The 13587-nt window shown below is 41.5% G+C and overlaps 1 protein-coding gene across 2 annotated transcripts in view; it reads left to right on the top strand.

The window, feature by feature from the left end:
* The window catches only part of fbxl17 (F-box and leucine-rich repeat protein 17), a 317987-nt gene extending 304963 nt beyond the window's left edge, over window positions 1–13024 (top strand). For both annotated transcript variants that reach the window (XM_014171122.3, XM_014171124.3), the window contains one exon: window positions 10648–13024. In XM_014171122.3, coding sequence (XP_014026597.1) covers window positions 10648–10785 — 138 coding nt within the window. In that variant the 3' untranslated portion in view covers window positions 10786–13024. The remainder of the gene's footprint in view (window positions 1–10647) is intronic.
* The last annotated feature ends 563 nt before the right edge of the window (window positions 13025–13587 follow it).

The raw sequence follows: 13587 nt of genomic DNA, 5'->3' as shown, positions 1-13587 counted from the left end.
AAGGAAAACAAATATCTCTGGTGCTGAAACAGAACGACGGCAAACTCACTGAATCAGCGTGAACCAGGACCGGGAAAATAATGACATTGCTCTCAAGTAACACTGGTCGCAAGCATAATGAGTTATATTAATGGCCAAGAGAGGAAGAGGGGGACAGAGCGATGCATGGTGTTCTCCCATTGAGGGACCACATGGACCTTGTTAAAACCACAGGCATCATAATCAATATGGATGCTTGGCTGATGCATACCTCTGTTATGACTAGAGACAGATATTCAGAGCAATTTGCAGACACAAACACTACAGTAATTGTTGAGGGACTAGACTCTGGGCTCGGAGAAAAGGATGAATTATGTGTAAAGTTTCAAGAAGTTTTTCAGAAAAGAGATTTTGAGGTCTAACAAGCCTATTGGCCAGTTCTTGTTATTACATACAGAGTTTTAAGTTCAGATTGAAGGAAGTAAGAATCATGACATGGTCTATGTTTGGGAACTGAAATGAAAGGACTTTACTAGAATGACCACTTCCTACTTGACCTTTTCCTATAATGTACACTAGTATATTAATGTCCTGAAAATGGTATGATTATTTTTCTAAGGTCTAAAATATCAGAGCTAAGTCGGTAAGATATCATTACATTGACTTGTCATTCCTTCTGTCTCTCCCCCTGCCTTGGTTCTCTCTTTTCCTCTTTGGTTAGGCTTGAAGGTCAAAGTTCACCAAGTGATGGAGTCATTTGCCGTGTGTGGTCAGTGGTGTAATCTTAAATCTCAGGCCACCGTGTGAAGGGGTATTGATCGGCGGTCTTAACTGAACCCCCCCCCCCCCCCCCCCCCCTCCTCATCATCTCTTCATCTCACTTTTAAAGGGCAGGAGCGAGTGAAAGTGGCGGAGAAAGCAAGAGTGAGGTAGAGGGTAAAAGAGTGAAAGACGGAGATAGTCCACTAACGATGTGAAAGGAATCTCATCTGTGCCCTTCAATGTGAAAGTATGGAGGCAGACACACACACTGGTGTATGCTCTTTTAGCTCTCTCGCTCTAGCGCTCTCACTTTCACTCTCTCTCTCTGTCTCTCTCGCTCTCTCTAGCTCTCTCACTTTCACTCCCTCTCTCTGTCTCTCTCGCTCTCTCACTTTCAATCTCGCTCTCTCTTTCCTTCTCTCTTTCTTTTCTAGTCAAGACCAACCAAGGTTGTGTAAGTTTTGGATTCTGCTCAGTTTCTTTTATTCCGTTTGATAAAATAGCCTCCCATCCTCCCCCCCCTTTTTTCTCCTCTTCTCCTCCCCCTGTACTCCTCTCCTCCTCCCATCCTGCAGCATTTACCCTCCAGTCAGAGGAGGTTAACAGAACCACATGAGATGTGTACCGAGAGATGTAGTGCTTTACATCTCAGTCACAGATCTCAGAATACGTTGTCCCTTTAAAGGGACAGGGTCAGGGTGTCCTTGTGTTGATTCCAGGGGCAGTTAAAGGGGCCGTTTTCTGGGCTACTGTAACCTCAACACAATAGCCCTGTTGTCACTTTCCTTATGGAATTCCTCATGTCTCGGGCTCCAGTAAGCTGCTCTGGAATCTGTTCCTGCTTGCTTCCGGAGATTTGTGCGTCCATGAGGGTGTGTGTGTGTGTGTGTGTGTGTGTGTGTGTGTGTGTGCCCCGCCGTGTGTGCTGTACGGTACTGTACTATATCTCTTCCCGTCTCAGGAAAAAAGCAAGATCAGCCTGTTGAGATCAAGTGAAGCCTACATCAGTCAACAGGTCTTTTAGGTTTGCCTTACTCTGACCCATACTAGTCTATGTGGAAAACCAATGTACACTGGCTCTACAGAGCTGGATCAGAAAGGAGTTTCAAGAGCTGTGACATGTTTAGAATACCAATGTGACTACTGTCCCTTTTGATGAAAGGATTTAAAAAAAATGTTTCTCCAATGCACATCTTCATGTTTCTTCTAGATAGATAGATAGATAGATAGATAGATAGATAGATAGATAGATAGATAGATAGATAGATAGATAGATAGATAGATAGATAGATAGATAGATAGATAGATAGCTTCATTAGATACATCTGTTATTTAGGGCCTATACGCACAAAAAGTGTATTTCTCTGAAATGTTGTGGGGTTATGGCATAGGCAGGCATAAGCTAAGAACATCTAACCTAATTGCATGTTATCGATGGCAATTTGAATGCACGGGATACCGTTTTTCAGATGCATATCTGTATTCCCAGTCATGTGAAATCCATAGATTAGGGCCTAATTCATTTATTTCAATTGACTGATTTCCTTATATGGTCTGTAACTCAGTAAAAACGTTGAAATTGTTGCGTTTATATTTTTGTTCAGTATAAACCACTCAGCTCCAGTATTGGCATGGGGACAGTACATACAATCCCGATGTAGTCTTATTACGCCTGAGTACAACATATGACAAATGATATAGATGTTACTTAATGACAGGACCAGAACTTATTTTACACAAGTAGTTTGATTTGATATAAGTGATATTACTTCTGATTAAGGGAAATCCCCTGCATGTTTTCCAGTGCTTTTCCAGTGTGTGCGTTGAGGTTGAAAGGAGCGTTTCCTGTATTGTAAACACTAAAGCTATTATTCTATTATAATGTTCTATTATAAGTTAGTTGACCATTTATTTAATGATGGTACCAATTCACTATCTTCCGTAGGAGTGTGTGTGCCTGTGGTGTTTGACTCTTAAATATATAAAACTAAGAGAGGATCTTTTCTTTAGTAGTGTTCAGTGATGTTGAAGCCATCTATTTCTCTGGGCCAGTCTCTGCCCTCTGGGGTCAGGAAATGCCTCCTTCCCTGTGTAGATAAAAAAATAATCTAGGCATGCTGGGAGAAATTGGGGTTGCCCTGAACACATTCCCTATGTTCTGTTTGTCACACATGATGGAGTGGAGGGTTTACGAACATAGCTGATCCAACCCCGTGCTGACCCACAGGGCTTTACCTCTGGCACTGTGTGTGTGTGTGTGTGTGTGTGTGTGTGTGTGTGTGTGTGTGTGTGTGTGTGTGTGTGTGTGTGTGTGTGTGTGTGTGTGTGTGTGTGTGTGTGTGTGTGTGTGTGTGAGAGAGAGAGAAATTCAATGAGTCATTGCTCAGGGATGTAATCTGGTAACGAGAACCAGACCTGGACTGGTTTCTCTTTAGGTACCAGCTGCTACAGAATTGCAGTCCCGTCAGAAAGTATTCATACGCCTTGACTTATTACACTTTTGTAGTGTTACAGCCTGAATTTTAAAAATAATGTCTCACCCATCTACACACAATACCCAATCATGACAGAGCAGAAACATGTTTTTAGAAATGTTAGGAAATGTGTTGAAAATGAAATACAGAAATATCAAATTTATATAAAGATTTCACACCCGAGTCATTACATGTTTGAATCACTTTTGGCAGCGATTTTAGCTGTGAGTCTTTCTGGGTACGTTTCTAAGAGCTTTGCAAAATTTGTTTTTTTTTCAAGCTCTGTCAAGTTGGTTGTTAATTATTGCTAGACAACCATTTTAACGTCTTGCCATAGATTTTGTTGTTAAGCAAATGTTAACTCCTGAACTTATTTAGGCTTGCCATAACAAAGGGGTTGAATGCTTATTGACTCAAGAGATTCCAGCTTTTAATTTGTTATTCATTTGTAAACATTTCTTCAAACATAATTCCACTTTTACATTATGGGGTATTGTGTGTAGGCCAGTGACACATCTCAATTTAATCAATTTTAAATTCAGGCTGTAACACAACGAAATGTGGAAAAAGTCAAGGGGTGTGAATACTGTTTGAAGACAATCTGCTTGCGACATACCCACTCTTTTTCATAGCATGTTATGCCCCCTTTATGTGCCATTCACAACCATGCCTGTTCTGTTCACACTCGTTGCCTTCCGCCCTGTTCTCCTCTCCTTTCTACTCCCTCCTTCCTCCTCCCCTCTCCTCAGAGCTCTTATCAGAGCCAGAGAAGTATCTGCTGTCCATCCAGTCACTCGTTTAGGAACTTTACAACCGCAGCTTTTCCTGCAGGCACTTTTAGGGCCACTATAAATCCAGCCTGTTTAAATCCAGCCTGTTTATTAAACTTGCTTTTACTGAGATATCTGAGGCACAGCATTCCTCAGCTGCTTAAACTGCCCTTTGAAACATTGAAACATTGTCCCCCAAATGTATTTAGTGGGTGAGTGATGCACTCTGTGGATGGGAGTGGAAAGAGGCTTTGGTGTTGGCTGTGTTTGTCTCTTTTGATGTTTACAGAGAGAGCATAATGAACAGTACAAATGGAAGGATGTTTTGAGTTGTAGTCCATTTCTGATTGAGTGCACATTTGGGTAAATTAAACTCCATTTCACCTTCATCTAAATACTCATTCTCCTTCTGGATATCTGACCTGTTTTACTGCACTGAGGTGATTTGTGTTTTAAAACTTTTATCTGGGAACATGAGTTCCATGTTCTCTCTGTTTAAATTGAGTCCCAGAGAACATATGCCAGGTATTCATTTACTCCTTTCCTTATCCACCACAATTGTTTCTCATATTTTCCCTTAGACTCAGGATCACTCCATGTTGCCAGGTCTGTGTTTGCTTTAGCCCACCCATGACAACAATAACAACAACAACATTAGGGGGAAAAGACTGGCAACCGGGCGGCTCTTCGTCCTTGTCCCCTTGATATGCATCTTTTGCTTGTGTATCTGATTATCGATTTACGAGCCCCTTTTTCCCATGGACGTCACGGTGCCACCGTGCGCCACGCCAGCGTTTGTCATCTTTACGAGGTGTTTTAGTGACGTGGTTACTCACGAAAGGCCCGGTGCAGGCGGTAAATGTATATTTTACATGGTGATGGAATACATTTGCATGTGAGAGTGGCTCTTAAAACCCCTGGCAGTAAAAGGGAGAGCAGCAAGGCAGCACTCTCTGAAAGGTCACCTTTACTACCGGCCAGTCACTGCTAACCTGAACGATGGCTGAAGTGCAACGCCAAGGAACAGTTGTCGATACACAGACACTATTGAGCTCTAAATCACAGATAGATGGGACATGGTGTCTGAGGAACACTCATTCAGGAAAAGAGATTAGACTTCATTTTACAGATCCTAGTCTTTACTTGAAATGGAAGTGATTTACCCAACGTTTTCACTCAACGTTTTCACTTGAGTTTCTGTTACTGATTAAGAGTTGCATCTGTTTTGTCCAAATGAAAGAGGTGGGTTTTAATAGGGTATTGGAAAGGATTGTCTTTGTCCTCCCTCTGTGTGTGTCTGTGTGTGTCTCGTTCTCTCTCTCTTACTCTCTGTCTCGGTCTCTCTCTCTTTCTCTCTGACAACAGCACTTTGTCATGTCAGACAACATTAGGATCCCCTCAGATCCACAGGAACTGCATCTTTGAAGTTAAACTGGGGGAAAATATCCTAAGTATAGGCCTGGCTCCAGATATGTGTGGCTGCCATCTCAGATCTCTGTGTAAGATGAAAAGCACCAGCCTGTTGCGATATGCTCTATCATACTATGGCTCTACAGTTTCATACGGGTCTCTTTCAGAATAGTACATCAGGGTTTGGTGAAAACACCCCCAGACACAAAGTGCTGAGTAGTGACCTTCATGTCTTTACATAGACTCTGGCTCACAATACAAAGAGTGTGTGTGTGTGTGTGTGTGTGTGTGTGTGTGTGTGTGTGTGTGTGTGTGTGTGTGTGTGTGTGTGTGTGTGTGTGTGTGTGTGTGTGTGTGTGTGTGGCGTGCGTGCGTGCGTGCGTGCGTGCGATGGCTGTAAATACCAAGCAGGTGTGGTGATGTCATCATGTCTTGGAAAGGGCACGGCTTTGTTTTATAAGGGACAGTGAAGGACTCAGGATGGTACAGGAGATTGGATTTATTTATTTTGAAAAAAGACAGGCATAAATCCTCTAAGATTGTAATGATGCAGTAATTCATATTTCATGCATCACTTTGCTTTATCCTTTTCCCTTTGTTTTTGAACTTGTAATTGTATTGGTTTTTAGTGCGTCAGATCAGGTATATTCATTATTTAATAACAATGTTTTACCTTTATACATTCTTTGCTGTATAAAGGTAATGTCCACATCATCAGTGGCAGGATCTCAAAACCTCCCATGGAAATAAGCCTTTATATGGCATTTGTAAAAATTCAAGAAGTTTTTGACTCAAACTTCTCACAAACGGAATAAATCTAAATAAATATCCTGAGTTAACTTATTTCCTTTCAATTTTTTCCAATGTGTATTAATTGGTTCTGAGTAACAGGGAAAAACTGTCAAAAGATAGAACAGGCATGAAAGAACAAGACCAAAACAAACCAATCATCTGAACAGAACAACACAGGTCATTGAAATACTTTCACACACACATCAAACAGTGGTAGTGTTACGGCTTAAATAGTTTTATTGTTGCAGCAACTAGCAATTAGCGGATGATTCAGCGCTTTGATTGGGAGCCATTTTGTGTCAAGCGTGTTTACGCTGCACACAGCGCTGCACTAAATTAGCATTAATGAAGGTAATGGCCTCCCATCACATTGACAGGCCCATTTTTTAGATCCCTCGTAATTGTAATTAAGGCCTGATTAACGAGTTTGGTGGGGGAATCGTTCTATTCTCCTCAGTACAATATAGCATACATAATATGTTATCAAAGCAATCAAAGGCTTGTCATTTACTTCTCTAATGAGCCTCTACAACAGGCGTTCCCAACCTAGGGGTCACCTGGGGAGGGCACGGGACCTTCCTTTATTTAAGGGGTCATTTTAATTTTTTTACGAATTCGTAATTGTATATACCGATCTATAACGACGCATAAATCCACAATGCTTTAGGCTAGAAACAAAGGGGTAAAGTGCCCGACAAAGACGTATCTCTGATACATGGATATCTTTGGCTTGTCTCTGTCATTCAAAAGCGAATTTGAGGAGGCAAGGAAATCGGACTTTGCTTGAGATGTAATCTTATACAATGGGTTCTATTTTCGGCTGCCGTTAAGCCAGCGTAGTTGTTTGCAATTTCGACCTGGGAAAGCCGGTGTCGTGCCGAAGAGCTCCCCCCTGCCAGAATCCCCCCCCCCCCCCCCCCCCCTTTGCATGAACACGCATGCACTCAATTCTTCATTGCTGCAACTTGCTTGCTAGTTGAGATTTCTGAACAAACTTCACGTCAGGATAGGCAACCGAAATGAATAATTCATGTATGTGTGTTATATTAAACATAGAGGAGGGAGTAAAATGTAGGCAAGCAATAAACATTTCAGAACAACTACTAGTCGAATAAGACATGGGAGAGATGGCGAATTTTGGCTAAGAGATTTATTTATAGACTAATACACTTGAAACAAATAGCCAACCGAAAACTTCAGATATTACTAGTCCCTCCACCGCGATCAAACCGACATAAAAAATAAAATGAAACGCAGCCTAACGTGATCAGAAATCTCAACTAGAAAGCAAGTCGCAGCAATGAAGAATTGAGTGCGTGCGCGTTCTCGCGAAGGGGGGGAGAATTCTGCCAGGGGAAGCTTTCAAACCCTGGTGCCGGGATTGGTAATTCACCTGTTTTATGAGCTCGCTTGCGCTGAGGTGGGAGGGGAGGCAATATCTGAAGTGTGTCCTTAAAAACCTGCGCCGAAGTGCCAATTTCAGTATGCTCTGGTGGGGATATTTAAGACCAACCGAAAGCTGGTCTTCAATGTAACTCGGTTGGTTGTGGCACGGATTTTCACAGAGGAAGCGCAGCCTATCCAGCCGTGACGCTATTATGCACATGAAACAAGATAGATGTGCCTTTTGTGCCCGTAAACCTCGTATTTTCTTTAATTTGAATATTTGTCACCAAAGCTTTCTTAAATGATCAAGTTTGGCCCAGCATCAAAAGTGAGCGTACATCCGCTTTTTATCTATGTAGGTTAATACATTATTTTTGTCAGTTCCTGTTATTATTTTGGATGTGCGTAAAAAAAATTTTTTTTTAAAAAACGATGAAAATCCTGTGACATTTAGAAACATGCAAGTTATTTTCTCTGGTTCATTTTCTTGTTTTCTGTTTCGTTTGATTTCATTTGATTAAAAACCCTTACCCTACAATAATGAAAGCTGGTTCAACAGCAATACGTCGGGTGTCTTTCTCATCCTGGCCGTGCATTAGCCTATCTATAAAAGGTACTTTAAATGGTCTACTCGTGAGGCTTTTTCCGACATAATTTTGCGTGCATTATTCACAATTCACATAGACCTACCTGCAGTGCTCCATTTGGCTTGTATCTAACTTCCTAACATAGGCTATTCAAATATGTCTGTCCTATAACATCATGTCAACGGTAGGCCTAGGCAATATCTTTGTCATTGAGAACGTGCTTCACACATACAATACAATTTACAGGAGCCTAGTATTTTCTATTTGAGGAGAAGTGTGCTGCATCAAGGCCTTTAGTCGTTGACGCGAATTACAACAATGTTGACTGTCAACACTCCAAACATATTGCGTAAACACTGGATGTTTTTTGCTATCACTCGTTATTGTAGCCTATGCTATTTAATAAACTGTAAAATCAATCCACAATGGACTTGGATGAGAGTATTATTTTCCCCCAACTGAAACGCAAAGACTGTCAATAACTTACAGAATGTGTATTAAGGAACGCCTTGATTGGCCAGTGAGTAGCCAAGCCCTCTACATACAACTTTACTCACCAGAACACAGCCCTTTTAATAACAGCTGTGAAAATAGCAAAATTGTTTCTGACGCAACCCTGGACCTATAGCGCTACCACCAGCACTTATATTTAACATTGTTTTAGGTTTGTTATAATAGAGCCAAATGTGTGACTCTGTTGCTATCAATTGATCTATTCACCTTCTGTAAAAGAGAATACAGTACCAGTCAAAAGTTTGGACACACCTATTTCGGCTGCAGTTGGACCGCAAGTGCTCAGCAAGCATATGTGGGAACTCCTTCAAGACAGTTGGAAAAGCATTCCAGGTGAAGCTGGTTGAGAGTATGCCAACAGTGTGCAAAGCTATTTTTGTTTACTACATGATTCCATGTGTGTTATTTCATAGTTTTGATGTCTTCACTATATTCTACAATGTAGAAAATAGTAAAAATAAAGAAAAACCCTTGAATGAGTGGTTGTGTCCAAACTTTTGACTGCTACTGTATATTTAAATTGAGGGTTCATATAAATTATATTATAATAATAAAACATATTTGGTAATGGAATAACATTTGGGGAAATCAGGTCATGGCTTTATTTTCCTTATTTCTTGTTATTGTTGTTATTATTATCATCATTTAATAGCCAACCTAAAATGTGTCGTTTGTCTTGTTAAACTACGTGGAATCATCAACATTTTCCTTGGCCACTCTCAAATGAAACAAAATCTATGTTTTGGTGGTGTTGATAATACAGGTGGTGTAGATAATATAGATTGTGTAGATAATATCTCAATAAACAATATTAAAAAGGGAGGGGGTGGAGTGACATTTTGCTAATGTGAAAAAGGGGGCCCTGAGGGAAAAAAGGTTGAGAACCCCCTGCTCTACAACACATCAGAATCTTCACTTCTTCCTTTGCTATTATTTTTCTAGACCAGTGAGGAGTCAAAACCAGTCTTCGTTTCACACTGCTGGTTTCCTTTTTTCTCTGATAGTTGGTTGATGAATGTCTAGGGTTGCTTCCATCAATTTTCCAGAAATCCTGGTTGGAGGATTCCGGATTTCGGCTTATTCCCTCCTGATTCCGGGAATCTTCCCACCGGAATTTCTGGAAAACCTGGGAATTCTGGGAAAGTAACTGGAATTTGGCAACCCTCTGAATGTCATTGATGATCCAGTCCAGAGATTCCACTCACCTGGTGTCCCATGTAAGAATCAGACCCTGATTGGAGGGGAAGGATAAAAACCAGCAGTGCTACGGACCAGGCAAACACGTTTTGTGTGAGTGCGTGTGCGTATTTCTTCTCATGGAAGTGTGTGTGTGTTTACACATATTTCCTTTAGACAGTGTCCTGATGCCAGAGTGAGACACCAGCAGGGTGGGTTCTGGCCTGGGTGGGTTGTGGTTAACATCCTTCACCCCTGTGGTCTCCTGGGCCCTCCTAGGCCTGCTCACTGTCAGCCTGGCTCAGCCTAGCTGTGACACCCTGCATGATGGAACCACTGGGAAGGTGCTTGACTACTTGTTATTCCCTTGTCCTTTAGAGCATGAAGAGGACTAATTAGAAGAAGACGCTTGTCTTCCGTCTCTACGCCCACTCTCTTTCAGTCTGTTTCTTTCTGTGAACTCTCTCTGTCTCTCTCTATCTGAGAACTCTTATTTTCTTTCTTTCTCTCTCTCTCCTCGTCCTCTGGTTCTCTCATGAGATCATTTAGACAGATATGCTCTGCTGCTTAACCACCAGACACTAAAGCCTCAGGTGGACTGGGCTGTCAGGCCACAACTGCCTCCTTGGCAATCAAGGCTCAACCGTAAGAGAACAGACAAATGTGGTTTGATTAACGCGAATCATGGCGTCTAGTCCTCTGCCACCTCAGTCGTCGATAATATAACCAGCCGTCTTACTACAAAAAGTAACATATTGTGCCTTTAATGCGTCTTGTATTCTGCTGTTGTGTTTGCAGGTGAACGAGGAGACTGTGGAGAGGCTGGTGGTTCAGTACCCTCACATCGTGTTCAGTACGGTGATGCAGGACTGCAAGAGAACCCTGGAGAGAGCCTATCAGATGGGCTGGAGCCCCAACACATCCAACGCCTCATAGCCACTGCTGTAGCGCCCCCCCCCCCTACACACACACACGCATGCGTATACATTGGCACACACACGCACACACTGACATAGGCGTGTGCACAGTCAAAGTGAAAACGCACCACATGGCCAATTATGTTTACTTCGAACATACTACTACACTTAGTAATACCGTCACACTCATTCATTTAAACAAACTGGTTGATCCACATTTTCACCTTCTGGAAAGATGCCTGTAGTTTTGGGTTGTTTTTATTTTTGTAGATGTATTTTTTTAGTCAGTCATAAGTCATACACAAATCATACTGTACATCACTGTATACCTCTGTCTTAGGCTTGTGTATCAAAGAACTCTATTGCCCATAGTGCACTTCTTTTGACCAGAGCCCTATGTGGCTGTAGTCAAAACTAGTGCTATAGTACATGGTGATAGGGTGTCGTTTTGAGAGTTGACTTTCGCTGTGCTGGCAGTTTTGTGAGCCTTACATTTCCCCCTAACTCCAGTCTGGATGCAGTAGCAGACTTGAGGATATGGAGAAGCGACTGAAAACAAGGAAACATTGTTCATAACATGTTAAAAACATTATACTCTGGTCTCGTTGACCATTAGGGCTACATGTTTTGATCACTTGTTGTTTCATACTGTTTCATACTGGACGTGTTTCTACCTTTTCTGTTGGATGTTCATGCGCGTGTCGTGTTTCTAAGGACCTGAGGGTTCTCTGACCATGTGACCCGATCAGGAAAAACTCCAGGTCCAAGATATAGGCTAGTTTTTCCTGGTGAGCTCAAATGGGCAGGGTAAACTCCCGACCTAATATGAGGTTCCCATCTGATGGACCATAGCTATGGCTCCCTGATAAAATGGTACAGTTGAGAGATTCAATCCAGCTGCACGGAAGAACATCAAGGAAATATTGTTCCAGCTCACTAAAATGTATATTTTCATTCCAAATCTTAATATGCTCTTGTTTCATCTAGTAAATGTCATTCACACAGTTGACGGACATTTGTGTGGCACAGGAGCAGTGTTGGATATTGGTTTGTGCAGTTCAGGTTTCATTGAATGCCATCCCTTATCATTGTTACTGTCACAGTACACAGTGGGCTCAACATAGAAGTTGCTTTCGCAGATCTAGGATCAGATGATCCTACCCCTTATCCCAACCTTAACCATCAGGGAGATGAATCAATATCTGACTCTGGACCAGTGGTCAGGGGCAAAGTCAGCCTATCCCGAATGGCTCAGCATGTTCCCAAGGAGTAGTTTCTCAGCACTGAACACGAGTAAATCAGAGAAACTCTCTACTTTCACTGATGGAAACCTACACTTTAAAGTCATCATTGTAAAATGCTATCTGTTTAACAATGACTTACCTGGCTGAAGAAAGGTTCAATACTTCAACTCTTCTGACAGAAACATTGTCTTGAAGATGTCTGTACTTGTTCTTAATGTTAAAAAAAAGGTAAGAAAAAAATGAACGTAGATGGGTCAGAACTTGTAATGTCTTTCTCTGATATCGTTTTTTTCTCTTTCTCTCAGTTGAAGATGATGTTGTATACTGTACCATTAGTATGGTGTAATAATCAATGGTTTTGGGATTGTGCTCGGCTGTATGAGAATGTAGTGATTTCCACAGTATGTATACTCTACTATAGGATTATACTTAGCCCAATATTGGTTTTGTTTGAGCATATATTTTCAGTATCAGTTGTGTAGCCATGCATTTACAGTATATCTTTGTTAGCAATAGGATCTAAGATACTGGCTCAGAACGTATAATCATGCCCTTTATGGAAATAATAGGTGAGCTCTCTCTCTCTCTCTCGCTCTCTCTCTCTCGTTCCTCATCTGTTCCTCATCTGTCAATGGTATGTTCATTAAGCAAATAACCAGGGTATTTTTCTATGGTGATAACCAACTGGAATATTTTTTTTTTAGATGCCGTCACTCGACTGTATACACTAGTAGTGTTCTGAACTTAGGATATGAAGTAGCACTGTAATATTTTTACAGAAACATAGAGATTAGAGACAATTAGGAACACATCCCTTGTCAGGACTTGTTGACTTCAGATCGAGTCCTCGTTCCCCGACCATTTTTTTTTTTCTTCGTTGTTGTTGTTGTAATCTCAACATTAACTTTCTTTTTCTCTGCTTGATGTTGGCACTCTTGATCCCTGATTTGTTAAAGCAATCAGTAAACGACTGGATTTACATACAGATGAATAAAACACTACTACTTAAAGCGCTCTCTCTTTCTCTCTCTCTTTTGTCTCGTGTTTCTGTCATATTTCTACTCTCTGCTTGATAGAAGAAAGAACCATTAAGTGAAATTTGAAATGAATCTTTAACTCGTGCTACATGAAGTGTTCTCCTCCTCAGCATCAAATCGGACTATAAAATAAAGCATAACCCAAGTAGATTTTCAATTCCTCAGAGAGTGACACCTTGATACTGTGAATATTCAGCAGTTCGCTCATATCTGAATCAACCAGTCTCTGTCTCATTGCAGGGAAACTTGTGATTTCAAGGTCAGCACTTTGTTAGCATCATAGCAGCCGCGCATCTGAGATGAGGCGTCAGCTTGCCTCCCAGCACGCTGGTGACGTTCTCAAAGCGCTAAAAGCTGTCATTCAATATGTCCCCCATCTTTGACGATCAAGAGGAGGATATTGTCCCTTTCGAGTGTTCCTTTCGCTGTTCAAGGTGTTTGTTTCATGTCGGAGGATGAAACGGGGAAGCTAATGTCAAACAGGAAGGGAAAACTCTCCCTGAGATGACGGCTTCCTGTCTTAATTCAAACGGACAGCCT

The sequence above is a fragment of the Salmo salar genome, chromosome 24 (genome assembly GCF_965601325.2).
Source record: "Salmo salar chromosome 24, fSalSal1, whole genome shotgun sequence".
NCBI lineage: Eukaryota > Metazoa > Chordata > Actinopteri > Salmoniformes > Salmonidae > Salmo > Salmo salar.
This window is presented reverse-complemented; position numbering and strand designations above follow the sequence as displayed.